The following is a 27,910-nucleotide window of genomic DNA, read 5'->3' as shown; positions in this document are numbered from 1 at the left end:
AAAATTCCCAGAATTTTAAGAGAGTTTTAGCTTGAGAGTGCTTGTGAAAGGCTGATCAAGAAGAATGAGAAAGGCCCTCACATATACTCGTCATTGTGAGGTTCCAGAAGACCAAGAGTAAAGAGAAGATCTAAAAAGCGTCTGGAAAAATATATACAGGACACCCATAACCAAACAAGAATCACACTCACGTTGGCACTTCTGATCAGCAACAATGGACACTAAAAAAGAGTTGAGCAAGATTTCAAAATTATGAGGAGAAATAGTTTTTAATTGTTTTCCTTCCAATCAAGTAGGAAGGCTGAAGTCAATTTTGAAACATCCCTCCCCATACCTGTAACTCCAGCAAAATGAGAGAGAGCCCAAAAAAGAGAAATGTATGATACAGTAAACAATAGAGCTAACACAGGCATCCAGTGAAAAAATCTCTGCTCGAGGAGCTGTGGTTCAGGCTGATTATCTGATGAGTAGAGATGATAGCAGACTCAGTGGGTTCCAAGAAGAGTGTCTGCAAATGGACTGGCATGAAGTAGAAGCAACAGGTAAAATGACTAAGACGATGAAGGATTTAAAGGTTACAGTGATATCTTTATCACTTTCCAAATAAAATCTGTTCTAAAAACAGAAAGCGGAGATAGTCATGGTCTGAATATGTAGCAAACCAAAAGAGAATTCACTCATTACGCTTATTTTAGAAAATTATCAAACATGTAAAATTAGCCAGTGTGGCATAATAAACAAACTCTCAAGTACCCAGCACCCACTTCAACAATTTATCACTTTATGGTCAATCTTGTTTAATCTATACTTTTACACATTTCTGTCATCCTGTGTCATTTTGAAGCAAACCCCAGGCATGATATTCCACTTGACTTTAATCTTAGCAGTATCTGATCTTGAGAGGCACAGGCTTCACATGCCACCCCAGAATCTTAGGAAAGGAAATGTAATCAGAGCATATTACCTGGCTCTGCAGGAAGCATTAGGGTAAAATTGCTTTTTGGTTTCCAGTGTTTAGAGTCTACCTATGAGTACTCAATTAGGAGAATAGAACAGAATACGAATGTTCCTGACACTAAGAAATTGGAGGGTAGAAGTGGACAAAAGGAGAATATGATGTCCTCTATTATATATTCTGAAAACACTGCTCATCTTTATTGAAGATTTTTGGTCCCTATCACTCATACGAGGGACCTTGGTGTTTGGTACTCATCTGAAAAAAACCCAAAAAACCCAAAAAGGACTCCCATTAACATTTCTTGCAGGACAAATCTAGTGATAATGTACTGCCTTAGTTTTTGTTTATCTGGGAATGTCTTAATTTCTCTTTCATTTTAGAAGGACACTTTTGCTGGATATAGAATTCGCAGTTGACAGTGTTTTTCTTTCAGCACTTTGAATATATCAACCTGTGGCCCTTCTGGCTGCCAAGACTTCTGATGAGAAATTGGATGATAATCTTTTTGAGGACGCCTTGTATCTGATGAGTTTATTCTCTCTTGCTGCTTCCAAGATTTTCTCTGTCTTTCAACAGTTTGATTTCATGTGTTAGTGTGGCTCTCTTTGAGTTTATCCTACTTATTATTCATTGAGCTTCTTGGATTTGTAGTCTTTTATCAAATTTGGGAAGTTTTCAGCCATTATTTCTTCAAATATTCCTTCTGGCCAATTTCTCTCTCTGTTTCTTCTGGGACTCCCACAATGTATTGGTCTGCTTGATGGTGTCCCACATGTCCCTTAGGCTGTACTCACTTTTCTCTGTTATTTTTTCTTTCTGTTCCTCAGACTCAATAGTTTCACATTTTATCTTCAAATTCACTGATTCTTCTGCTTGCTAAAATCTGATTTTGAACCCCTCTGTTGTATTTTTTCCCTTTTTCCTTTTCAGCCCCAGAATTTCTGTATGGTTTCTTTCTATAACTTCTGTGTCTTTACTGATATTTTTATTTTGTTCCTCTGTCATTTTCTTGTGTCCTTGACTTCCTTTGGACCTCAGAGTATCTTTTTTATAGTAATTTGGTGAGTCTGAAGTCTGGGTTTATTCAGGTGTAGTTTCTGTCTATTTATTTATTTATTTATTTTTTAAAAAGTATCAAATTTATTTCAATATCTAGTTTCATTTTTCAATTAAAGCTATTGGATAAGTTTTTGTAATTTAAAATTATCAGAGATGAGGAAAACATTAATAAGATATTAAATACAATGAATAAAATGATTAGACCAATCATTTATAAAAGCCATATTTAATAGTAAAAAATTCCAGTTTTACTACTTATCTGAAGGAACTATCCTTTGGCTCTTTATTTTGAATTATAACACATTCTCATTTTGACATAATTTACCTTTCACCCAATTACTAGTATGCCCAACAAAATTTTTCCAGATTTTAAGCTTTTGTTTACCACTTGTGAAATCTGACTTAACTGTTACTCTTTACGAGTTCCTTAAAAGAAATCAAAATTTTAATTTTCACCATGAACCTGTTTGATCAAACAGTATAGGACATTACCACCATGAGTTATAACAATGAATGGAATAAAAAACAAAAGTGGTAGCTATATAATCACCAAATTATCTGATAAGACATTTTAACTACTTCACATTTCCACTTAGCACAAGTACAAATAAACTGCTTCCAAGGTACTACAAGGTTTGGGGTTTTTACTGCAAGCTTTAAATCATAGTGTTATTCAACGAGTCATCTAAGAAAATGGCAGTGTCCATAAGTACAAAAATTGTTACATCCAGTAGGTGGTATTCTACATAGTCAAGATAATAAGAGAATTCTTTATAAAATTAGATTTTAAAAAATGCAAAATGACCAATAATTACCAGTAGCTGAAAGGCTAGCATCAGAAAAATGCAGAAAATAGAAGTACTCATTATTTTGCTTTGAGAAAGCCAGAAATGATTCTATTCCAAGAAATAAGCAATGATAAAAGATGTAATTAATTTACTGTATCTCTTTTAAACCAAAGCATACTTTTCACTCAGAGAGGACAATTCTGATTTTTACATTCTTAATTTCCTTTATCCAGACCAGGACCCTATTTTAAGCCATTATTTGAATGGAGTTCATAATGAAAAGTCATTTTTCTCCACAGGATGTTTTCATTTCAGTATATAAGTTGCAAAATGGCAAATGACTAGGTCACCTATAAAGAATTTGTAGCATAATAAATGCCAATTTACAAGAACTGTCCACAGACTTTTACACCAAAGCCTAAAAGTTGCTACAGTACATTAAGAGGTCAGAACGTGATTCTTCCATAAGCTCAGACTTCCTTTACTAAATAATACTGTCATAAAATCCAGAGAAGAAACCCTAGTGGGGCCCTTCCAAATTCATAATTTTCCAAACGATTTTCTTCTGGTTTGCACCAGCTGTTCATTCCTTCAATCCTTTTTTAGTCGTTTAGCTTTTGCAATATTTTCTTGACATTTTTGTTTCTTCTTTTGCTCCTTTTCCCTGGCTTCAATCATCTTGGCTAATTTCCAGGACAGTACAGCACTTGCTAGAAACAATGGAGTAAGGGCCAAAATAACTGTTGTAAGGAAGCCATATGGGTCCTTTGCAGCCCATTCCACAACAAACTCTGCCCAAGCCTTTATATCAAACATCTTTGTAGTGGTCTTATGCTGGAGCAGTGCTCTCTAACTTTGTCCTGGGTTATCAGAGAGCCAATCAGAACTTCAGATGACCCTTGGTTGGTTGTCTTCTTGAGCTCTACCATACACTTCTGAGAGAAGATTTAAATTCTATATGTTGAGTGGCTCACCGCCAAGCCGGAAGCAGGAAGGAGGAAACTCTGTCTATTTATTTTATTTCTTCAAGTGGGTCATACTTTCCTGTTTATTCATATTCCTTGTGATTTTTTGTTGTCATTGAAAACTGGACATTTGAATCTTATAATATGTGAACTCTGGAAATCAGATTCTCCTCCTTCTCGGGTTTTGCTGGGTGGTGGTTTTTCAGTTTTGGGTTTTTTATTGTTGTAGGGTGTGTTTGTGTCAGGGATCAACCTAAGATGAAAGATTACGATCTTCTCAGGTCTTTTCTGAGACTGCATCTTTCCCTGGGTAAGTACAGTGGCTTTCTAAATTCCCCAGACATGTGGTTGTTTTTGAATATCCCAAAAAACAGTTGCAATTCCCTTAAATCCCCTGGAAGCCATTTCAGCTGGTGGGGTTGTAACAATGGTGACAAATCCCTTTTTTTTTTTTTTTTGAGGAAGATTAGCCCTGAACTAACATCTGCCTCCAATCCTCCTCTTCTTTTTTTGCTGAGGAAGATTGGCCCTGAGCTAATATCCATGTCCATCTTCCTGTACTTTATATGTGGAACACCTACCACAGCATGGCTTGATGAGCAGTGTGTAGACCAGTGCCTGGGATCCGAATCAGCGAACCCTGGGCCACCAAAGCAGAGCATGCATATTTAACTGCTATGCCACCGGGCCACCCCCAAATCCTTATTTTTTAATAAAACTAACTTCCAAATTGTTAAAGTCAGAGATTCTGCCTTAGGACTCATTTCCAAACATGTAATACCTTGAAGTTAGTATGTATTCAGTAGATATTTGTTAAATTATAATAAACAATAGCTCTAAAAATTCTTCACTTTATACGTTAAATTTCTGACATGAAGTGATTTCAGATAGCAATTTGAAGTTTATACAGGGCCTTCGGTCATTCTTGATAAGACCTCAGAAATGAAAAGTTATCAAGTATGTATACAGATATACCTCGTTTCATTGCACGTCGCTTTATTGCAATTCACAGATATTGCATTTTTTACAAGACCCTCCACCAGCGAAAAGATTACAACTCACTGAAGGTTCAGATGATAGTTAGCATTTTTTAGCAGTAAAGTATTTTTTAATCAAAGTACGTATACTATTTTTTAGACATAATGCCATTGCACACTTAATAGACTACAGTGTAGTACAAAGAAAACTTTTATATGCACCAGGAAACCAGAAAATTCATGTGACTCACTTTATTGTGATATTTGCTTTATTGTGGTGGTCTGGAACTTAACCCGCAATATCTCCGAGGTATGCCTGTAATTAAAATCAGGCTATTTTAACTTGCCTCATTAATTTGGAGTTTATAACTATACCTTTACAATATCTGTAGGAAGGATTTGCTTAGCATATTAACAGTTTAAGCAAAGTGAAAATGATGCCTACCTACAACAAACTTTTAAGCATTTAGTATAATTTTTGGAGTCTCTATTTGGAGAAAACAAGATCTCATAGGCTCTCTACTTAGAAATATTCCATGATCCTCTTACTACAGATATTCAAACTAGTTCTTCAAATTAGACCTGCTTTATTTATTCAACATAGCTTAATTAAGCCAACTTTTAATTTTATTTGTCTGTAACTCTGAAGTTTTATAATAGATTTAGTCTAGTACATTTTTTGAAAGTTAAGAAAATTCTATGCTTTGTGAAAATTTTAGATTTTTTTGTATCTCCTAGGAACATGTTCTCAGAAGAGTCAGATATTTTGAAGGACACTATACAAGTTAAACTTTATCGGGAATATTTGCTTTGGTACATGGAAAGACCTCAGGCATTGTGTCCCATGTGCAACTTTTTGAAATGGGGACTGATTCCCACAAGGGGATTTATTTTTTTACGAGTAACGGATTTAGATGTTAAAAAATATTTTTTAAAACCCTGCATGGTCCTCTCCCTCCCTTCTCCTCTGCGTCTGTAATTTCTGGCCCAAGAAAAAGTGACTTTGGAAAAACAATCAAATATTTAGTAAGTACCTGCGATGTGTAAGGCACTGTGCTAGGTGCTTGAGGTGATTTAAATGTAATAATACATGCCCCCAACATCTAAAATCATATTTAGAAGGTGAGAAAACAATAAATGTACAGTACTAGAATCCAAGGCAAAAGATAGAGGAGAGCAAAGTCACTACTTGGGAGTGAGGATGTTAAAATAATAGCTACAAAATATTGAGCACCTAAAATGTACCAGGCATTTCACATGCAGTAGTCCATTTAGTCCTCACATCCTGGCTGTTAAATATTATTCACACTTTAGAAGGAGGCTCCTAGTGTAGAGAGTTTGAGTAGTTTACAGAAGGCTACTTGGGCAGTATGTGCTGAAGCTGGGGGATCAGACCTAATGTGACACCCACACCCTCATTACTGTAAACACTATGCCTTACGGAAAGCCTCATGGGAGAGACACCCAGAAGCAGGGTTGCTAGGCATTTTGAGAGGGGAGAATTTGGTGGTATTTTTCCAGAACACAGGAATCAGCAGGAGTTGTGGCACAAAGGCTTAAAAAAAAGTGTGGACACATTCAGAGACTGAATAGTTAATTGTGAGAGGAAGAGCAGGCATAGCAGAAAACCAGACTGCGGGGGAAGTGAGAAGATGCTGTGGAAGCATAGAAGTGTGTACCTGGGTCTCTGGCTGTGTACACAGCCCTGGGAGGCTTCCTCCATGTTGCATGGAGATGTGTTGCACTTACGTAGAATATGATGTGAGCTGCAGTCCCTGGAGTTGTGCAACAGTGGCTCTCCTGGGCGGGGAGACAGTTAGGAGGCAAAATCGTCACATAGTTCAAGGGTCACTGACTCGGGTAGCAGTGGAAACAGATGAGAGCATTGCAGAGAAGCTTCTGGACTGGCAGCTAATTGACGATGTTGAGTGAGGGAGAAAGGAGGAAAGTCTTAGAAGGGTAGAATTTGGTAACATCATAACCAAATAGGGGACACAGGAGGAGCAACTTTCTCAGGAGGTGGCAGATAAGATGAGCTTGTGTTTGAAGTTTTGGTGATGCTAGGATATTATAAATGGCCATCCTGGTGTGGAAAAGGGAGTTTTTAGTTTTTGTTTTGTCTTGTTTTTGTATCATGGACAGCTTTCAATGAAAATTTGATTCTCAACAAAAAGCACATATTTATTCATACATTCTAGCATAATTTCAGGAGTTTGATGGGCCCCCTGAAGTCCATCAATGGACCTTCTGTACCTAGGTTAAAGATTCTTACACTAGAAACATAGATACCTGAAGCTATATTAGTAGATGAATTTACTGAAAAACAGTACGTAAAAGGAAAAGGAAGGAAGATAAGGGTACAACTTTAGGAAATGCTTAAATTTGGGTGCCAGGAAGAGGAGGAGGAAGGAGGGAATCATCAAGGTGTGTGTAGGAGAAGGAAGGAGGAGCACTTGACTAGCACAGTGTCTTAGAAACCCCAGAGAATCTCTTGAGAGAAGGGGTTGTCGGTCGTGTTTAAGATGATACGCTTAGGAACATAGTATCTGAAAACCTTTAGACTCAATGAATACATAGTTGTTGTTTAGTGTTATTATTCCCATTTTTAAAAAGAAATGTGTAAGAAAAGGGCTTATTTTAAGAGGAATGGGTGGTGAGAAATGAGAGCTAATACAGAATTTTATTACTTTCATGTCAAAATATATAATGGGTCTTTTTTCCAGTAATTTCTGACCCAAGAAAAAATAAACATTTAGTAGGTACCTACCATTCTATGTTAAGTTCTAGAAGGTATTTAAATATAAAAATTAGATAATTATATGTATGTTTTACAAATAAATTTATATATAAATGAGTTTTGCCAAATATTTTACATGCTTCTAGTATGCATACCAAATCTTTTTAATGAGCTCTAAATTTACAAAGTGCAAAAAGTCACTGAAATTGAGAGGATGTTTAGAAAAAAGGAAATCTTGTGGTATCAGTGACCCAAATACACAATTTCATTTTGGTATAACTAGGTTGAAGTATTTTTCTATCACATTTTGTATTTTGGGGAAAACATATTTATTTCTTCTCTCAGACTTTATTAGGGAAATATTTAACTATAGTAAAACACACAAAAATACTTGTTACATTATAGATAATTTTTTAAATTGCATTTCAGTACATTATAGATCATTTAAAAATTAACAATATTTAAGTGGTTAAAATATTAAAGAGGCATTTTACTGAAGTCAAAACAGATCATTGTAATCTAATGTAGCGTCTGATATAAGAAAAAGCAAATCTCTGAGAATGTCAATAAATCTCAAACATGCTTCTGTTTTTGGTTTATTTGTGCACTCATCACAGTCTTAAACATAACAGATAATTCTACGTCTCCTTTTTTTCTCCTTTCTCTGATCTGAACATTAACTATTAAATAATTTTCTAAGTAATTTTCTTGTCTAAAAGCATCTCAGTATTTATTTTGAATTATCTCATGACTGCATATTTTCTTTCTATGATTTCTTTCTGCTCCTTGAATTTGCTAAATTATTACTGGTTTGGAGTTTTTCTATGAATTTTTTCCCTCTTTTTAGTCTTAAGGAACACATTTCCTATAAAAATAATCAGAGGACTGTCAAGCACCAGGAATATGTGACCTAAAACTTACCCCAATACTTCTCAGAATGATGAGTTTCTTAATGTGTTTGGGCTTTGCCAAACCGTCACAGACTTTAAAATATAGCTATGGTTTTGAATTTCCAGATGCATTCACTTTAAATAATTTTATAATGTTAATATTTTTTAAATGGGAAAATGTGAATTGGGTCAGAATGCTTGCTTTTTACATGTATCCTTCAGCTCAAGTAACATGTTGCACCATTTCATTATGCAGAATGCAGTGAACAAGAAGTCACTTGTCATAGCTGTCTGTTTCCTGGTAGTTTACACACCAGAAACTGAAATCTGAGAACTGCACTTGAAGGAAAACAAAGAGCTTTACAGTATTTTTTTTTCTTTTCAGGAAAACACACAGAAGCTAATTTTAGCTTCTTGATCAAATTGACCCAGCCTTTAACCCTGGCAGACGTTACTACAACACACTTCCAATAGACAATAGTTTGCATACCAGCATCACACTGGAAACAGATGTGCATGCAGAATTGGTCTTTTTTTCCCCTCTGAAGACAGCCTGCCACTGTGGTGAAAGCTGAAATGTGGTCCTTCCTAACTAGGGTAAAAACTGGGTCTTCTTTCACATTTCAGACTACAAGCTTTCCTGACTTCTTAAAAATTTATTATGTCACAGTTATGTTTTGACCAGAGTTCCAAAATATCATTCACTGGAGAAACATCTCTTGGCTTCAGCATGATTTTTATCCTGGGGAAAAAGAAAGAAATAAATTGTTAGCAGCTGCACTGTTCATGAGTGATGGTTACACAGTTTATATATTAAAACATTTGGAATGCGAACAATTACTTCTTTTACTTTCTCACCAAGTCTCCTATAGTTTATATAAATTGTGTTTTTATTACCAAAGAAATGTCAGTCTCCCCCTCCTCACCTCTGCCTGTCCTGGCCTTGCCAGGCACACTTCCTGAAGTGCCTGCCCCCCCGCAGCGGCTGTCCACTGTTCACGGTCCACCAGCAGTGGCTCCAGGAAGCACACGGGCTCAGGCTCAGCTGAGAAGGAACCAGGAGGAGGGTTGCCTCAGCTTAGGAGTATTTAGCATAGGTTCTTCTCTGAACTTCTGGGGAAACCCACTAACTTCTGAAATGCTGGAGGGTTTTCCCATTTTTGCCAGGAGACAAAAGAAACAAATGTCTCTGTTTCCTCAAGCAATGAAAAAGAATGTTTCCTGTCTCGTTTACTATAACAGTTGCCTCTCTCAAGACATCCTTTCACTTTGAGATAGTTATAATTAGATATAATGTATGTGTCCATATGTAGAGTCCATGCTTTTAAGACCCAATAAGGCCATGTTCTTTCAGTACTTTCCATAATGTTTTTGTAAATTCCTGTTTGGAATATATTGACTCTGCAACTTCACTGAAGTCACAAAGCAAGTTAATGACAGTGGGGTCTGAGCTGGAACCACAGGGCCATGTTCCCTGCTTGAGGCCCTTACGTACGTGTACAGAATGACCTTGTGACCAGCCACAGAGTGTTCTTAAGGCTTACAGGCAGAGAAATCCTAATTGATAATTTGTGTCTGTAAAATATGAATTTAGGGGAATGCATGATTTTTTTAAAAAGCTGCGGAGTTTATGTTACAGAGCATTATGTAAATTACAGTGCTTATCAGAATTTTAGGAATTAAATGAGCTTATTCTTCAAATACATAAGTAAATTATCCCCTTCTTTACAACATTCTTCTCTCTTAAAAATAATTGTGAACACCACTTATCCCTCTAGGTGAGTTGTTTACATTAAATAAAATTCTAGGAGATTATAATACACCTGTATGGAATTACATAAGTAAATAGATGTTGGACTGCTACAACAATAATTGCATGTTAAGTATATTAAATGCAAAAAACATTGTAAATTTTATAGGGTACATAAGCAATCACTGGTCAGATATCTATACCACAATATTATTTCTTATATTTGCAAGTTAATAACCAATAGTTACATTTGAACTTTGTGAAGGGAATTTAAACTATTTTCCTGGAATTTTTGTTTGACTGCCAAAAGGGAAAATTCTCATTGGATTTTGATTGTGAAATCCAATACTTTTTATCTGTATGTTTTTATTACCAAGGAATTCTTTATCCACATTTTATTTTTTCATAGTAAAGTTCATGCCTCTTCTTTCAGTAACACATGAATAGCAGATTATTACCCTAAGTTATTTTCCCTGTTTACAATTTATACTAAATATGTGTTCAAGCTTGTAAGTTTCATTTCATTAATGCTGGGTCAAAGATATGTAGTTTATAAACTGTAACAACAGATTAGGAAATACACAATTTCATTGAAAAATGATCATATCGTCAGAGGGCTTTTTTATTAGTAGCGGACAGGAGTTTTTGTGTGATATATGTATTTATTGTCATACACATGGCCAAATAAATACTCAAAATTGCAGCAGTAATTTCCACTTAGCATGAAGATTCCTAAATTGTACCATACTATTTTATTTTCTTTAATGTTTTCATTATCACAATGGAGCAATGAGATTAACATTACCCCCAAAACTCCTATCAGTCTTCTTGTCTCTGTGAGAAACCTGACCCAAAGTAAAGATTTTAAAATGGATATAAAGAAATAACTTTCGAGGAGCAGACCTCTTCCATGAGACTCTCCTGATGTGACAAGTTACAGCCAATACTTTTCCCAAGAAATAATGAAATCCATTGAATAGATCTATCCTGAGTTTATTAGAATAAGCACCTACTAAGTACAAGATACAACACTAGGGCCTGAGCTGCATTAATATATCTCTCAGTAGCCCTGTAAAGTGAGTGGTCTTCTCCCTAGAGACCAAAAAGGGTAAGTGATTTATGCAAGACCACTTAAGTGGTAAACAGTGGATCTGCGATTAAAACCCAGGCTACCCACCTAACTCCAAAATGGAAAATGCACTTATTTTTATGTTCTAGTGTGTGTACATATGTGTGCCACATACATCATGCATGATATGTCTGTTATATACATGATACAAATGTGTGTGTGTGTATGCTTGTGCTAATTCCCCACCAACACCCCAGATAGCATTTCTTCTCCCACTTGGGAGAAAAATTTTATTTAGAGAAATCTAACTTTCAGTCGTTACAACAATCTGTCCTTGATAATCTAATTTTTAAAATTCATTAGCTCTACCTTCACTTGACTAATAATGTTTTCATTTACCCAGCTAAGTTTCCCAGAAATGTAATAGATCCAGGAGATATATTCATTTTTGGTACAATTGATATCCATTGTCATATTTATACCATAAACATGCATTAATATGCATTCAGATTATGTATTTATGTTCTCCAATCTTCTGTAGTTTCTAGAGTTTTCTATTGGGCTGCTGATTATGAAGTATATTTTAAGAGCAACTCTATATTTCAGAAAACCAAATAGTGGATTCATGTTTTTCCCCTTTTGTTAGCTTTTTACAGTATTATAATTTTTCTTTCTTTTGCAGTTCTCCTAAAAAACACACACACAAAGAAAAAAAAATTAACTTCATTTCATTATAATCTCCTTTAGAATATACCAGGCACGGATTGTGTTTTCTCCTGTTTAACAGATGTTACCTCCATCCCAAAGTGCAGCTCCTTTGATGTCTTGAGAGAGTCGGGGTGAATGGCTTGCTGGTTGTAAGCTCTCCAAAAAGCCAAGGGGTGCTGCTGACCCAGCTTCATCAGGGCCGTTTGCCTTCCCAGGGACAGAAGCAATTAGATTGTTTGTTCTGCCACAAAGTAAATGGCCTACTGAGAACTTGTTTGTATTTTTATACGTTTTTATGGTTAATGTTTTCAGTGACCTATGTTATAAAGTAAACCATAACTACTCCTGTAAGCATGTTACAGTAGTAAAGCAAAACTGTACATTCCTAGATATTTATATCACTTCACTCAAAGCCTTGGAGTGAAACTTTAAAAAAAAAAGGTTTCTTCCCAAACATTTCAGTTAGAAACTCCATTTCAGATCCTTGGCAGTCTTATGTATAGGCTTTCTTACATGATTGTTGAATAACATGTTATTATACGTGGGGGAAGAATAGTTCTTTTGTTGGCTGCATTACATTTTGTGGTGAAATTGGAGAAAACAAATCATTAAGGAAGTCTATTTTGGTTCAAGACATTACACACTTATGACGAGTCTGTTTTTTAACATTGCCAAGTTAAAAGAAAATGCAGACCCATTTGTATTGGAACAGGAAGGCATGTTCTAGATTGCAATCTATCAGTAGCATCATGTGTATGTGTGTGTGTGTGTGTGTGTATAAAGGAGAGTAGTGTATTAAATATATGTATGCAGATACCAGCTTATATATAGTCATGCTGCTATTCTTATGTATGGTAACTGCTAATTTTCTAATGACTGATTTTCTAGATACTGCTGTAGAGGAAAGGAAAAACATGTTTTTTGATGAAATGTTAAACTTTGATAACCCCACCGAGACCTGCTTTCCTTTGGCAGCTTCTCTGGTCTTCCAAAACTCTATCACCACCCCTCCACTGAAACTCCCATTGAAACTCCCATTGAAGCAGCATCCTATGGTCAAAAGACAAGAAAGAAAAACTTTCATAACCTTAAAAAAACCCACATCTCTGTGTATCTATTGGTCGCAGTTAGTATGAGCAGAGAAAAAGGTATGAAAAGAAAAACACCAAACTTTGAACATTGCTTCATTGGTTGAATTCAGTTTTGTTTGAAAGAGGTGGAGAAAGCCTGTTAATTCTTTACTTCTGTGTTCTTTGATTTATTACAATGAGAATGTTTTTACTTTTATATTAAAGTTATAAAAAAGTAGAAAACAGCAAAATGCTTTTTTTTTTTTGAGGAAAATTGGCCCTGAGCTAACATCCCTTGCCAATCTGCCTCCTTTTGCTTGAGGAAGATTGTCACTGAGCTAACATCTGTGCCAAGCTTTCTCTATTTTGTATGTGGGACACCACCACAGCGTGGCTTGATGGGTAGTGTGTAGGTCCACGCCCAGGATCTGAATCCACGAACGCCAGGCCACTGAAGCAGAGTGTACAAACTCAACCACTACAGCACCAGGCTGGCTGCAGCAAAATGTTCTAAAATATTCTATGAATTATCAATAGCAGTCTGACATATTACCTCTCTTGGTGATAACTATGTTTTAGAAGAGGGTGCTATTATTGTACATGAATAAATTTAACAGCGATATTTCATGGAATCACCATAATATAATCATCAAGAGCTCCTGAACTTTGAAGTGAGACAAGATTGGGATGCAGACATAGCTCAGTTTTTAGTTGATGTAATTTCAGATAGCTAAATAAGCTCTTTGAACCTTGGTTTCCTCATCTATAAGTAAGTCATAAAAATATTATTTCTGTTAAGATAGCACAAAGATGGAGATAATTAAAGCTGCTAACACATAGCACATCTTCCGTAAATTCCACCTGGAACCTTCCCAAGCACATAGTAGGCACTCAAATTTGAATGAATGGGTGAATGATTACTTCTCCACCTACTGTCTCCCCTCGCCCATCATACCACCAATTAGTGTCAGATCAAGGCCGGGAGTGCAGGCCTCACTCTCACTCGGTCCCCACACCTGTGGGACAGTGAGCACTCGCACTCATTGACTTTTCATTGCAAATAGGCCAGATTATTAGCAAGTATAGTATCTTGCAGATAGGAAACATATTTAGTGTCTTGGATAAAGACTTTTTTTCCAGATGAAGTTCTTTTCCTCTTTATTTTGCAATATTCTGTCAGCTTGAGTTTTCTTGTGAAAGAAATCTCCACGAGTGAAAACAAGGCTGGACATCACTGTAAGCTGTAACACAGGCAGAGGGCCATCAGAAAAATGCTGAACTAATTAAATATTAAGTTATCTATAGATCTTGTCTGGCCTTCGTACTGCTCATGTCTTTTTCAATAAACAAAAAAGAAAGAAAGGATTTGAAAAGCTCATTCCTTTCCTTGAGTGAATGGGAATGGGTTTATTTTAAAATCTTACTCGAACAATATTACTCATTCCTTTTAATAAAAGATGTTTGAAAGCATATGAGCCATCACAAAGGAGAAAAACAAACAACAACTCAGGGTATTTTTCTCTTAGTTTTCCAAGCAATGGATTATTTCATGGCCTTATTCACTAAGTGGAATGAATGTTCCTTTCAAGCCCATGTCTAGGGCTGTTGGCTATGTCCAGGTACCTTTTCATGTGTGATTAATAAGGTCGGGGACCACAAGTAGCCTTCATTTAGAATTTAATAGCAAAAACAAAGGCACCGAAATTTTCTACCGTAACTATTTTTTTCCCCAAAATAAAGAAGTTATCTAATGTTTACTTTGTGAAAATATCACTTTTTCCATACATGTTTGCATATGATAAATTGGGTAAAAAATGTTGTTTATAAGGCTGAAATTGACGTTCTAAACTTGCCTCAAACCTATGGTGAATTGCTGCATTTTTTTTTTTTTTGAAGATTTTATTTTTCCTTTTTCTCCCCAAAGCCCCCCGGTACATAGTTGTATATTTTTAGTGGCAGGTCCTTCTAGTTGTGGCATAGGGGACGCCGCCTCAGTGTGGCCTGATGAGCGGTGCCATGTCCTCGCCCAGGATGGAACTGGAGGAACTCTGGGCTGCCACAGTGGAGGGTGCAAACTCAACCACTTGGCCATGAGGCTGGGCCCCTGAATTATTTTATTTAAATGAATTTCTTTTTTATTGAAGCCATTAAATACATGCATTGGAAAAAAAAATTTGTCTTAAATGATTTAAAGTATTCCAACATACAGAAAAACCCCAACTTTCTATGTGAAAGAGATGTACTATGAAATAGGGGATTTAACCACAACAGAATTTATTTCATCTTAAAGAGGGGTATTTCATCACATGATCATGTATGTTTTGTCTTATAATTTATGATGTTTTATTGCAGGCCTACTATTGTCCCAAAATATGGCCTGTTTTTTCACATTTGATTTAAAATAAACACCTTTCTTTTTCTTAATAGAAGTCAACTAAATATAGAACTGTTCATCCTATGATTTTTAATTGGAAACTGAAATATCCAGAAACTGAGATATCAGGATACAAAATCAAAAAATAAATATTAGTAGTTTAATTGTTTTTGTATGAAGAAGTTTAGAGACTGATTATAAGATAGAATTATTTCATTTAAGTAAACTTTGAATACACACACACTTGTGATTTTTTTATATAAAAATGTAAAATGCCTTCAAATTAATTCTGCTCATCTGCCACTTGAGTTCTTTAAAATCATAAGCATTAAGTGGCTCTTTTATATTACTAAAACTTACATTATTTAAGTCTTCATAATATCCCACATGTTTAAATTGCTCTTTACCTCGTGTGGCACATCAGCAGACTTGTAGAATACAGCTTGGGTGGTCCTGGAAGTTCCAACGGCAGCTGCACTTTTTTTCTCTGGGTACCCTTATCTTGGGTAGCAATGTTGAAAACATTGCAAGACTTTTCATAATATTCCAATAGTCTTTCTGGTCCCAAAATGTACGCTTCTTTTAGAAAGGAAAAAAGCCTTTCTAGCCACACTCCTTTGAAAGTAGGGTGCTTTTTCCTTTTGTGAAAATCTTCCTGACTGTGCTACAGGCAGGGCTTTGAATGAAGAGAAGGCAGCGTCCCCCCTTCTGCGCCCCACAACCCTGTCGACGCTGGCTGAAAACCTGGCAGTTGAGGTAGATTTAATCAGACTCTGAGCTAGAACTGATATTCTGATTTGGTTTAAAATTATGTGGTCAATGTTAGTTTTTCTTATCAATATGTGAGACTCTGCTGAAATGAAAATGGAAACAGAAAAAGGACGAGGAGCTTCTAGGTTGCCTTAGAGGACTGAGCTTCATTTTGAAGTGCAGCACAATTTCCATAATGCCGAATTTTCCAAATTTGCTCACATGAAACAATTATGTTTTATAATTCAGTCTCTACATTTCTTTTATGAAATCAAGTATTACTACTTATATTAATGCATGGAATTTCTGTGATTTTTTTCCCCTAATATTTCAGTTTCCAATTATAAAACACTAGGATGAACAATTCTGTATTTAGTTGACTTCTGCTAAGAAAAATTTAAAAGGAATTTTTGTTTTAAATCATTCATGAAGAGCATAAGCTAATAAAGACTTCATTACCAAAGGAAAAGTCAGTGAATTGTTTCTTCTCTCTTACTCGAAGATCTTAAGTGTCTCGTGGGAGTGTTGTAATCCTTGGAAAGATGCTCTTGTTAAAACCTCTGGAGCGCTCTCTGTTTTCTCAACCATACGTTTTTAGCTATCTAAAACTAATTACTCCCAAGGCACCTCTTTAGAGATTTTATGATTCTCTCTGTCTCCTGGGACATCATGTAAAGTTTTCAGGTGAAAAAGGGAGCCCATAAGAGTTCTTTCTTTTTCTCAAATCAGATGAAGATAGCAATGACTTAGGAACAGTAATTCCTAAAATAACTTCATTTTGGGGCCAGCCCCATGGCCGAGTGTTTAAGTTCATGCGCTCTACTTTGGCGGCCCAGGGTTTCCGGGTTCGGATCCTGGGCGCGGATGTGGCACCGCTTGTCAGGCCATGCTGAGGTGGCGTCCCACATAACACAACTAGAAGGACCCACAACTAGAATGTACAACTATGTACCGGGAGGCCTTGGGGAGAAAGAAAAGGAAAAAAAAAAAAAGAAGATTGGCAACAGATGTTAGCTCAGGTGCCAATCTTTAAAAAAAACAAAAAAACTTCACTTTGGCTGTCGAGGTCTGGATTTCCCTTCTGAACTTTCATCAAAAGAACCCTTTAAATGGTCAGTTTATTTATTAGTTATTTATTAGTTTTTATTCTTTCCCAACATTCTTGAAAGCATATATTGATACTTACTATCTCATTTTAGAAACACATAGTTACAGAGAATTATCAAAGAGATAAAGCAAGGAAAGCTCTAGCAGAAAAAGTTCTATCCTAATGTACATGTTTTCCATACTGAAGTCTAAGAGGTTTACACCAGAAGAACTTTGTTTGTTTCAAAAGGAGATGAACAATCTGCCTCCCTCCCAGTGAGTCTTGAGAATTCACAGCAAGATCCCAAACCTGGCTGCTCACCCAGGTCAGAGCTGCAGGGCCGAAGCCCCTCATTTGTAACTTCTGGGCCGGGCCACCTGGACGTGGGGACTGGGAATCGATGGTCCTCCCCTATTTAATGCCTCCAACCTGCCTCCTTTGTCTTCTCCTTCCTGTCTTCCCTTTGCTCCCTTTGTTGCTCCTCCTCTCACTCCTCATCCTCTCCCTCTACCTTTTGCTTCCCTTCTCTCTGTCCTTTCCTCTTTTTCTCCCTCACATCCTGCTCTAGAATTTCCTGGAAGATTGTATGGCTGTTAACACTGAGAACTTCTGGTTTTCTCGACTTTCCTCAAGTCACCATTAGCTACAGAAAGTCTGAAGTCCCCAGTTAGTAAACATCTGGTCCTAAATTATTGACTCCAATCTCCCTTTTCATGTGCTCTTTACACGGATCGCCAGGAGTACCAGGTACCCTCTTAACCTGCTCTGTGCCTTCAGCCTGTGTACCTTGGCACCTTCCATTTACCTTGCCCAGGTAACACGGCTTCTCTCTGGCTTGTGAACTCCTCTTCATTCTAGTAAGTCCTCAACTAAAATTTTACCTCTGTGAGTTTTGCTCCAACCTACCGTTTATCCCATTCAAAATAATTCATTCCTCCACTGTTTCCATAGCATTGTATACAGATCTGTATTTTAGCATTTATCATATATTAATTGTGATTCCCTTCTACTTCTCTGTCATCTCCATGACAGTAAGAAGGTATCTGTACCTGGAACACAATAGGTGCTCAGTAAACAGCAGTTAGAGGAATAAGATAAATGAATATCAGAGCTTCTAATTCTAAAATTACGGAAAAAAAGCATTTTAAAATTAGGTACTTAATTTCAAGTGGATTTGAGTTAGATATCCAAAAAGAATTCTCTGGACACCATCCTTACTTCAATGAGCCATCAAACTTATTCAGAGAATGGCAGATACAGAATAGGACTATAAACCAGTGTGTCACTGTCATCAAACGTTGAGTTCCTACTGGACACAGCAACAGTAGAGGATTACTGGTGTTGCATCTTCCAGTGAGGCACAAAGGTTGTGCCTGTGGATGTTCCCATGCTTGTTGTGATGGGAGGCAAGACACCTCTTTCCATTAAGTCTCCAAAAGCATTATGGAGATCCTTAGTTAAAAAAAAATTTCAGACAATCAAAATATTGGTAGTTAATGTGCATATAAAATTTTCTATGTTAAAGATATATTAAAATGTGATAATCTACTATAATTAAAAGCAGTTCTCATTTCTTTCATTTATTCAAGGTGTATTTAATCACCTACAATGTGCAAAATACCACTGGGAGTTTTGAGGAACATAAATATGAGTAAAATTTCGCTGATAATACTTACATGACTTGTTGTTTATCAAAATGTCTGTGCAGGGCAATTCAAGCTTCATAGCATCATACTGAATTTAGAAAACACCTCAAGATTGTATTCCTAGATGGCTTCAATGAAACAGGGCATATTTCTCTTTGACTAAGGTGAAAGTTTTTAAATAATTATTTCATCATTTCAACCTCAGCGGGGCATGAGAGTTTACCCAGCACAGCAGTGCCTTTGCAGTCAATCCAACTAATCAAGAGACCAAAAGATTTTAAAATCTATCCTCTTAACCTGGGACAAACTGATCAGCAGGGTTCTATTTCATGTTGTCATAATCTTCCTAAAACCATTACAAATCATTCTATAGCATACTGGAGGAGAAAAAAAAGACTGAAGGAAGGGGGCACTCAAGACATGTAAGAAGCAACACATCTCAGCACGCGCCTAAGCTGTCACTGTGACATGGACACCTTCCATTTTCACAGAAAATAGATGGACTCTTACATGTTCAGTGCATGTAAGAAGAGTATGACCAAGTCTGTCCTGTTCTAGTTTTCATAATTGCCACAAAGATAGATTTTTAGTTTCCAAGATTGTTCTTTTTAAAAAGTAAAAATGCTTGACTTTGATCATGAAATGCTGTTATAATGAAGTGAGCCACGGTGCTGAAAGAATAATCTTTCTAAACACCAATCTGATCTTGTCATAGCCCTACTTGCCTGCAAGGTAATGCCCACCCTCCTCTTTGGCAGAGGAAACCCCTCTGATTGCCCTCTCTTACCTTTCCCCTGTTACCTCTCCCTGGCTGTTCCCTGGATGGACCAGGCTCTTCATGCCCCTTTACTCACCCTGTCCCATCTACCAGGAAAAACGTTTCTCCATCCTTACTCCCCCGATTTCCTACCACTTGTCCTGCCCAACACAGCTTCTCCTGCACCTGCCTTCCCGGTCTCCAACTGAGTTAGGTGCCTTTCATCTGCACCACCCCAGCCCAGGACCTCACAGGGGTGACAGCTCAGGGAGTGCAAGTGTGATTGCTAATTTAACCATCTTCCTTTTCTCCCAACTGTGAGCTCCTCCAGGGGACTGCAGGGCTGTGCCTTACTAATTTCAGTACTCCAGCCACAGGTCTAGGGGCAAACAGATTGCAACTGTTCAATATGTGTTAGTTACATGAGTGAAAGAACTATTAACCACATTTGAACATTGATATTAGTTATTAAAAAATAACCTTCCAAGGTTTATCTCCGTGATACCTGTTAGATGTCAGTGTTTGCCCTTTGAAGCCACCAAGTGATGCTTCAGTTACTTTAATACATTGCTCCTAACAGATAGCGTAAATGTTTCATAAATGGTTTTTGCATCACTTTCCTTCCATTCCCCTCTTCTCTTTTCACAGTTAATCCTGATCTATTCTTAGGATTTCAGAATTCTTTCACTAGCCCTCTTCTTTGTCACTGGTTCTTTAATTTACACATTTGGTTGGCTGGTTCCTGTTACTCAGCCTACAAATCTGTCCTATGTCATCTCCTTTGAGTAATTTATAACCTCTATAAAATGCCACGTAGAGGTGCTTTTTTAGATTTTTGAGTAATGGTGAGAAAGAATTGCCCTGGGAATCAAAAATCCATGAGTCATAGATTATCTTGTTATTTATGACCAGAGAGTGATCATTGACAATATTTGGCAATTTTACAGCTATGAACCTAGGCTATTGTGCTTTCGAATATAATTTATTAAGCAAATAAAACTCTTACTGGTAATGGGTCCTCTTAAGTCTGGGGAACCACGTGAGCTGCAGGCGGGTGCAGCTGTGGAGGTTTCATAGTAGCAGCATACATCTTGGATGTCTGGACACTAATATTTTACACTTACTTCATGGTTTTATTTATTCAGTTGCCTTTATATTCTTGATTGGATTCTGACCAACCGTCTTGGTTTAGGAAGTCATCAGCTTTGAGAAGAGAGGGAGGAGCCTGGAGAAAATAAAATGAATTTATGTTGAACAAGCATAAATCCTTCCTTCATTAGATATGACATTTAGTAAATTCAGGCTGTAAAGAAACCCAGATGTGTTCATGGAAAATGCTGATGTAAAATCATCTTTGAAAAAAACAAGACAAGGACCTAAAACTTAAATATAACCTGAGGAAGAAATAAAGATACAGATACAGAGATGCTCGTAGATACGTATATGTATGTGTATACATACACAAACACGCAAACATATACAGAGAGAGAACTTACACTATTGCAACAAATGTGAGTGAGCTAGCTTAGGGTTTCTTTTTTGAAATTATTCATTTATAACAGTAGTATTTTGTAATGTTGGCTTCAATTTAATTCTAGCCATCCTTACCTTTTAATATGTTTGGAGAAAATGTTAATCATGAAATTCTGAACAAAGTAAGTTGATCTTTTTCTAAATAGCAACCTTAGGCAGTACTTATTTTTTGTTGCTGTTTTTAAAGCTGGAAATGTACCTCCTTTGGTGTAATTATTACACATGTATATATATATCTGACAACCTCTGGGATTAGAGAAATTCAGTCATATACTTAACATTATGAAACACGGTCAAGAAGTTGGGTCTAACATCAAATTCCAAATACTGATCAAGAAAATTTCAAGAATATTCCTTCCATTTAAAAATAAGTTCTGGATGTTACATCTACCTATCCATTCTGCAAGAAATTAATTAAACCTTACCATGATCATTGCTTCATATCTCTGTATGGAATAGAGATGGGCAAGTAAGACTTAAGTGTGTATGTTAGAAGTGACACTGATGAAAATAAGATTAGAAGGAAATGAAACCAGTTAGGTGACCTTCAGGGCTGCCCTTGAATTTTGCTGCACCTCGTCTAGGATCTCACTGCCATTTTATACTATTATAATTTCTTGCTTACTTTTCTGCTTCCCTGATTAAACTGAAGGCTTCTTGCCATTTATTTTGTCAACTGTGTGTGCACGGTTCCTAACACAGGGCCAAGCAGGAGGAACATGCTTGAGTGAATGCACGAGTCAGCTCCCTGCTGGTGGTTTTCATCCTGCGTCTCAGGACAGATGATAGTGCTCAGTTGGAAAATTATTGGCTTTTCTCTATTAATTTGTAGGAGTTATTTATATAGTCTAGAAATAAAGTCCTCTGTCAGTTGTGTATAATGTGAATATTTTCTCCCAGTCTGTGGGTTGCCTTTTCTCTTGCTCAGTGATTTTTTTCTGATGAGCAGTTTTTAATTATCAAGTCCAGTTTATTATTTTTTTCTTTCATGGTTAGCACTTTTCGTCTCTTCCTTAACAAATCTTTGCTTAGCTCCAAAGCATGAAGATACTCTATGCTTCTTCAAGAAACTTTAAGGATTTAGCTTTCATATTTGGCTCTATGATCTACCTAAAGTTAATTTTGTCTGTGGTGTGAGATAGGAGTGGAGATTCATTCTTTTCCATATGAATATCCAATTGCTCTAGAACTTTATTGAAAACACCTTCCTTTCCCGCATTGAATTGTTCTGGTGCCTTTGCTAAAAATTTACTTGGGTGTCTTTGTTAAAAATTAGAACAATATATGAGTTTGTTTGTTTGTTTGTTTTTTGAGGAGGATTAGCCCTGAGCTAACATCTGCCACCAACCCTCCTCTTTTTGCTGAGGAGGACTGACCCTGAGCTAATATCCATGCCCGTCTTTGTCTATTTTATATGTGGGACGCCTGCCACAGCTTGGCTTGACAAGCGGTGCGTAGGTCTGTGCCTGGCATCCGAACTGGTGAACCCCAGGCTGCCGAAGAAGAAGATGCAAGCTTAACTGCTGCACCACCGGGCTGGCCCCCAATATATCAGTTTTTAAAATTCATTATTTCATCCATAAATTCTTCCACTGAATTTTAACTGAGTTCATATTATGCTCATTGTCAAGATGGAGGTGAAAAACAGACACAGATCCTGCTGTCATGGGGTTTGCAGTCCATGGTTCTACCCTTTGATTTAGATTGAAGCGGGAAGGAGATTGTACAGGAGAGTAAAAATCTGTCCTTGTAAGTACAGGATCCCTGTAAATAAATGTCACTTTCTGGGGCTGGCCCAGTGGCGCATCAGTTAAGTTCGCATATTCCTCTTCTTGGCAGCCCAGGGTTTGCTGGTTTGGATCCCGGGTATGGACACGGCAGTGCTTAGCAAAAGCCGTGCTGTGGTAGGCGTCCCATATATAAAGTAGAGGAAGATGGGCATGGATGTTAGTTCAGGGCGGGTCTTCCTCAGCAAAAAAGAGGAGGATTGGCAGTAGTTAGGGCTAATCTTCCTCAAAAAAAAAAAATCTCACTTTCTCTAATCCGTTTTTTGAATTTTAAAAATAAATATTGTGACTAAAACAAAACAATTCCAACACTGAGAATGCTTTTCCAAAGCACACAAACTGCCTCTGCTGCCCCCACCCTCACGCAGCATCAAGACTCACTGACCGAAACGAAGGTCAGGTGTGCAGATTATATTTGTATCACCATGACCGAATATGTCGGTAATTGACAAGGCTTGGGAAGGTGAACAGTGAGATTTCTTTTGTTCTGAGCCTGACAGATACATAGAGACTGAAAGTGGCTGTCTACTCTAAGGGAGCACCTTTAGCTGATTTGTGAATTTGAGTGGTATTAATGGTCCTTTTATTTATTTATTTTTTTTGAGGAAGATTAGCCCAGAGCTAACGTCTGCCTCCAATCCTCCTCTTTTTGCTGAGGAAGACTGGCCCTGAGCTAACATCCGTGCCCATCTTCCTCCACTTTATATGTGGGACGCCTGCCACAGCATGGTTTGCCAAGCAATGCCATGTCCACACCGGGATCTGAACCGGTGAACCCTGGGTCACCAAAATGGAACGTGCAAACTTAACCGCTGTGCCACCGGGCTAGCCCCTATTTATGGTCCTATTTTTGAAAGATAACAGTTACTTAAGTAAATCCTATGCTTCAGTTACAGATATCAGTGTGTGAAAGTATCAACAGAGTCTGTTTTCTGTTTTGAAATGTAAGAATCCTAAATTCTAACCTAGGCAAATTCAAATCTGTTATATGTCACTGACAAATACTAATGGGTGTAATAACAAAAGTACCCAAAAATAAAATGGATAGATTTGGAAGTAGTGCTACCAAAGCCCTAATTTGTTAAGTTACAAATAGGCCTACGAGACTTGGGTCTCAATTAAGATTGTGTTTGCATTTGCAGTTTCTTTTGACAATGGATGCCCAAATTCAGAGATCTTTTTCTGACTTGAATTACAATTATAATATAAACCCTAATGCAAAGGAATCTGCCTCTTGAATCGAAAACTAAGGTCTCTTTATAAGAACAGAGTTCGTTTATAAGAATTTTTAATGGTATTTGATATTTTAAGTAGCCTTATAATAAAGAAACACTATGACCTATTTTATAAGTAGAAATAACTTTCTTCCAAGCTCCTAAAGTTGATTTTTGATTGGCTAAATACTTCTTCAAAAGTAAGGGATTAATTTGGACTTGGAGCAAAGTTGGTTATCTAGATACATTTTTACATACAGACCACAATTACATATATCCTCATTTTCATATAAATTGAAGCTGCACAGTGAGTAGCCCCAAATTGGAAACAATCTAATTACCCTATACCAGAGTTTCTGAAACTATTTTTGTCTCAGAACCCTACCCTGCCCTTCATACTCTTAAAAATTATTGACAATCTCAAACTACTTTTGCTTGTGTGTGTTATATCTATTGACATTTACCATATTAGAAAATAAAACTGTGATATTTAAGAGATATTTATTGATTCTTTAAAAAGTAACATGGTAACATAAGTAATATATTTTTATGAAAAATAACTGTAGTTTCCAAAACAAAAAGAACTAATAAGAAGAGTGGCATTGTTTCATGTTTTTGAGAGTCTCATTAATATCTGGATTAACAGACAATTGGGTTCTCTTATCCGCTTTAACAATCTCTTGCAGTATCACAAGTCATGTAGCCTCTGGAGAATTCCTGTGCACTTGTGAGAGAATGAGAATGACACAGGCGTAATGTCGTCATTTTATTAGAAAAATAGTTTTGCCCTCGAGACCAAATTAAAGGGTCTCAGGACCTCCAGGGGTCCCTGGATCATGCTTTGAGAACTGCGACCCTGTACTATTGGAATGCTTATGTGACTACGTTAGCGTAATACAGCAGAATACCTTATAACATGGCATGTACATGGGTCCTTCCAACACATAGGAATATATTTTAATAATATATATTCCCCCTACTTAAAAAACAAACGGCGTATCTTTTAATATTTAGATGCATATAGAACACAACAGGAAGAATAAAGATAAAGCATACATTTCATACCACTTCTTGTATCAGTACTTCATAAAGTCAAACAGCCTAACATGGAACCATCTCAAAGAGCTAAACTAATAAGTTGCCTAATGGAAATCTAAGGACATATAGAGCTGTGAGCTCTGTGTGACAGAAGAGAGACCCGTCAGTTCCAAAAATGAGATAAAACAGGGAGGAAAGTTGACACTTTATTATAGATGGTAAGATGTCTGTCTTAATTTCTCTTTGAAATAGAAAGCCACTCAACTTCTTTAGAAGGTTGGCTACAGGATGTTTGGAGACAAATATTTTTTCTCAAACAACAGCTTTAATTTCGTTGAAGCACTTGGAAAAAGATTCCTTTGAGATCCTAGAATTCCGTGCCTCACAGTTTAGCAGAGATGACTTTAACCTAGAAAACACTGAGAGAAATATATTGATATTTGAGCTGCCAGTGAAATGAGCATATAACGTGAAAGAGTTTCAGAAAAACCCAAAATAGAATAAACACATTTCTGCCATGTAAAAATGTCTATTGATGAGAATTAGAAATGAATTTCTGCTAAGTTTTTAGAATTTTCTGTTTATAGTCTTTTTTTTTTGTCTGTAAAGTTTAGTATATTATGAAATTACATAACTCCAAAAGCAAGTGTATACAATTCATGATAAATGAGATTTATGTGTTCTCTGGCGGGGGGGCCGTCTGCGTGGTCAACCAGAGGACCTGCAGGCCCTGACATTCTGATTCACTGGCAGAGTTAGCATAAAGCGGCATTTTTACAGAAAGTCCCAGAAGTAACAGAAAAACAGAGCGGCAGGGGAAGTGTAGGTGGCAGAGGCCACAGTTACTGGTGGTGGGGAGACCAGCCTCAGAGATGGCCGAGGTGGTCCTGGGAGCAGCAGACCAGAGGCCCTCACCGGGCAGAGTCACCTTAAGCTCCGTGGGCGTCCGTGGCCCTGCTGGGCTACGATTTAAGACCGACGGGAGGGGCATGGGGTTAGAAAGGCTTCTGTCAGAACAAAGTTAGTGTGCAAAAGTAAACCCTTCAAGTAGCCAGCTTGCACTGGCAAGCTGAATAAAAGGTTTTTATTGTTCCTGGTTCTTTAGAGAAAATGAATTTATTAATCAAACTGACCATAAAACATTTAACGAATGAAGACAATGAGGGAAATGACTGGCAAAGTCGTGGGTAAATTTCCATCTTGAACTCCAGTAGTGGTGTTATTCTTATCATCCGTTTTCTTCTCCTGGGGAATGGTCAAGTTATACTTTTCCTTTTATTAAAACCCCTAGGATTGTAGCAACTCCTTCAAAATATGTACCAAAAATCAGTCAATTACACCTGTGAGCTTAAAACAGCAAAAGTAATTTACTGACCTTATTCACCCCTTCAATTGCAACAAATTCTTTACCGTATATTTCCTGTACCTCAAGTGTGGAGAGTTCGTTTTTTACTTCTGAATCTCGCCTCCACTCTCTCCCACCTCATTTCCCCTCAGTGTAACTGAATACTTTCAGCAACTGGAGGCCCAAACAATCTTGTTAACTTAAAAGTTTTCCTTCAGATTTATTGACCCAGCAGAGTTAAGCAGGGTAAGTGTTGATCAACACCTCTCAGGTATTTCTTTAATTATTGGGCTGGATCTCTGGGGCCTCATAAAAATTTGCAATGTGAGTTAGTAATAAAGTAACTATTATATTTATTTATTTATTTATTTATTTATTTGGGGGGAGGGGGAATTTGGGGTTTTCTAAGAGGACCCTCTACCTTTTGCCATAAATTGTAGCTGCAGCCTTGATAATACTGTGGTTGAACAATAAAGTCTCCAGGGCTGCTTGCTGAAAGAGATTAAACTGTAATTAAACTACACTATAAGTAAGGAGGGACGGAAAAAAGAAAAAAAATTGTGGTTTTCATAAAGCAGAAAAGAAATACATTGACTGGTGTTTACAGCCCAGAGACGTTTTTTGCCTTCTTGACTACAAAACAGTCTTATTTTTAGCCAGCCAAGGTTTTGCAAGAATGCTGTAGCAATCCCACAGTTCTGTTCTTTGAAATAATTGCACCAAGCTGGTCCCAGATCAGCAGTAACTAACTGAAAAGCAGAAGGGAAACATTTCTCAAACATACAGTGCTGATGAAATTTGCCATAACACTATGAATTATGTCGGCTGCCTGCATGAAGTTCTACATAATGGGGAAAAAAAATTTAACTAGATCTTAATTGAACATACAGCTACATAATATCCTTTTGTTTAGGCTCAAAAATGGATTTTTTTAAACCTCCTTATCAGTGCAGCTATTAAATATTGTGGCTCTCCAGCTATCAGTCTCCGATCAGCACAGTTAGTGCATTTTACCTTCCAAGGAAGTGCACTTTGAGCCAGCTGGAGCACGAGAAATGTAGGAGCTGGAGAAAGTCGTAATTGAAACAGGCGACTGCTTCAGTACAGACAGGAAATAAAGGGAAGACTGGCCCTCCAACGGATTAAATTAGATGTTTCAAATTCAGACAGTATCAGGAAAAAGAAGACTTATGTTAGGGGGGAAAAAGGTAACAGTAAGTTCATTCAGCTGAATACCCCCCCTTCCCCTCATAACGCATGTTTTTGCTGGAATCTCACTGTGCCGCCCTGTAGGGCAGAATGGCCCAGGCCTCTCCCTGCCCAGCAACAGAGAAGCAGGTCCCTGTGTTAATGTCACACTATCCTTTCCCTTCTGCCTGCCCTCTCCCTTTCAGAGTCCTTTGGTATT

General features: G+C 37.1%; 2 protein-coding genes across 2 annotated transcripts in view; one reads left to right on the top strand and one right to left on the bottom strand.

Moving 5' to 3' along the window:
• Nucleotides 1-27,910, top strand: part of GMDS (GDP-mannose 4,6-dehydratase) — a 649,017-nt gene that overhangs the window by 436,290 nt on the left and 184,817 nt on the right. The window lies entirely within an intron of this gene.
• Nucleotides 3,271-3,765, bottom strand: LOC103548121 (small integral membrane protein 15-like). The gene has a single exon (XM_008515736.2). The coding sequence runs from the start codon at nt 3,619-3,621 to the stop codon at nt 3,397-3,399; it is 225 nt and encodes a 74-aa protein (XP_008513958.2). The 5' UTR covers nt 3,622-3,765; the 3' UTR covers nt 3,271-3,396.

This window comes from Equus przewalskii, chromosome 19, assembly GCF_037783145.1.
Source record: "Equus przewalskii isolate Varuska chromosome 19, EquPr2, whole genome shotgun sequence".
Taxonomy (NCBI): domain Eukaryota; kingdom Metazoa; phylum Chordata; class Mammalia; order Perissodactyla; family Equidae; genus Equus; species Equus przewalskii.
This window is presented reverse-complemented; position numbering and strand designations above follow the sequence as displayed.

Excerpts from the sequence above, each read along its gene's own strand:
- LOC103548121 (XM_008515736.2), bottom strand. The coding sequence starts at position 3,621 with ATGTTTGATATAAAGGCTTGGGCAGAGTTTGTTGTGGAATGGGCTGCA.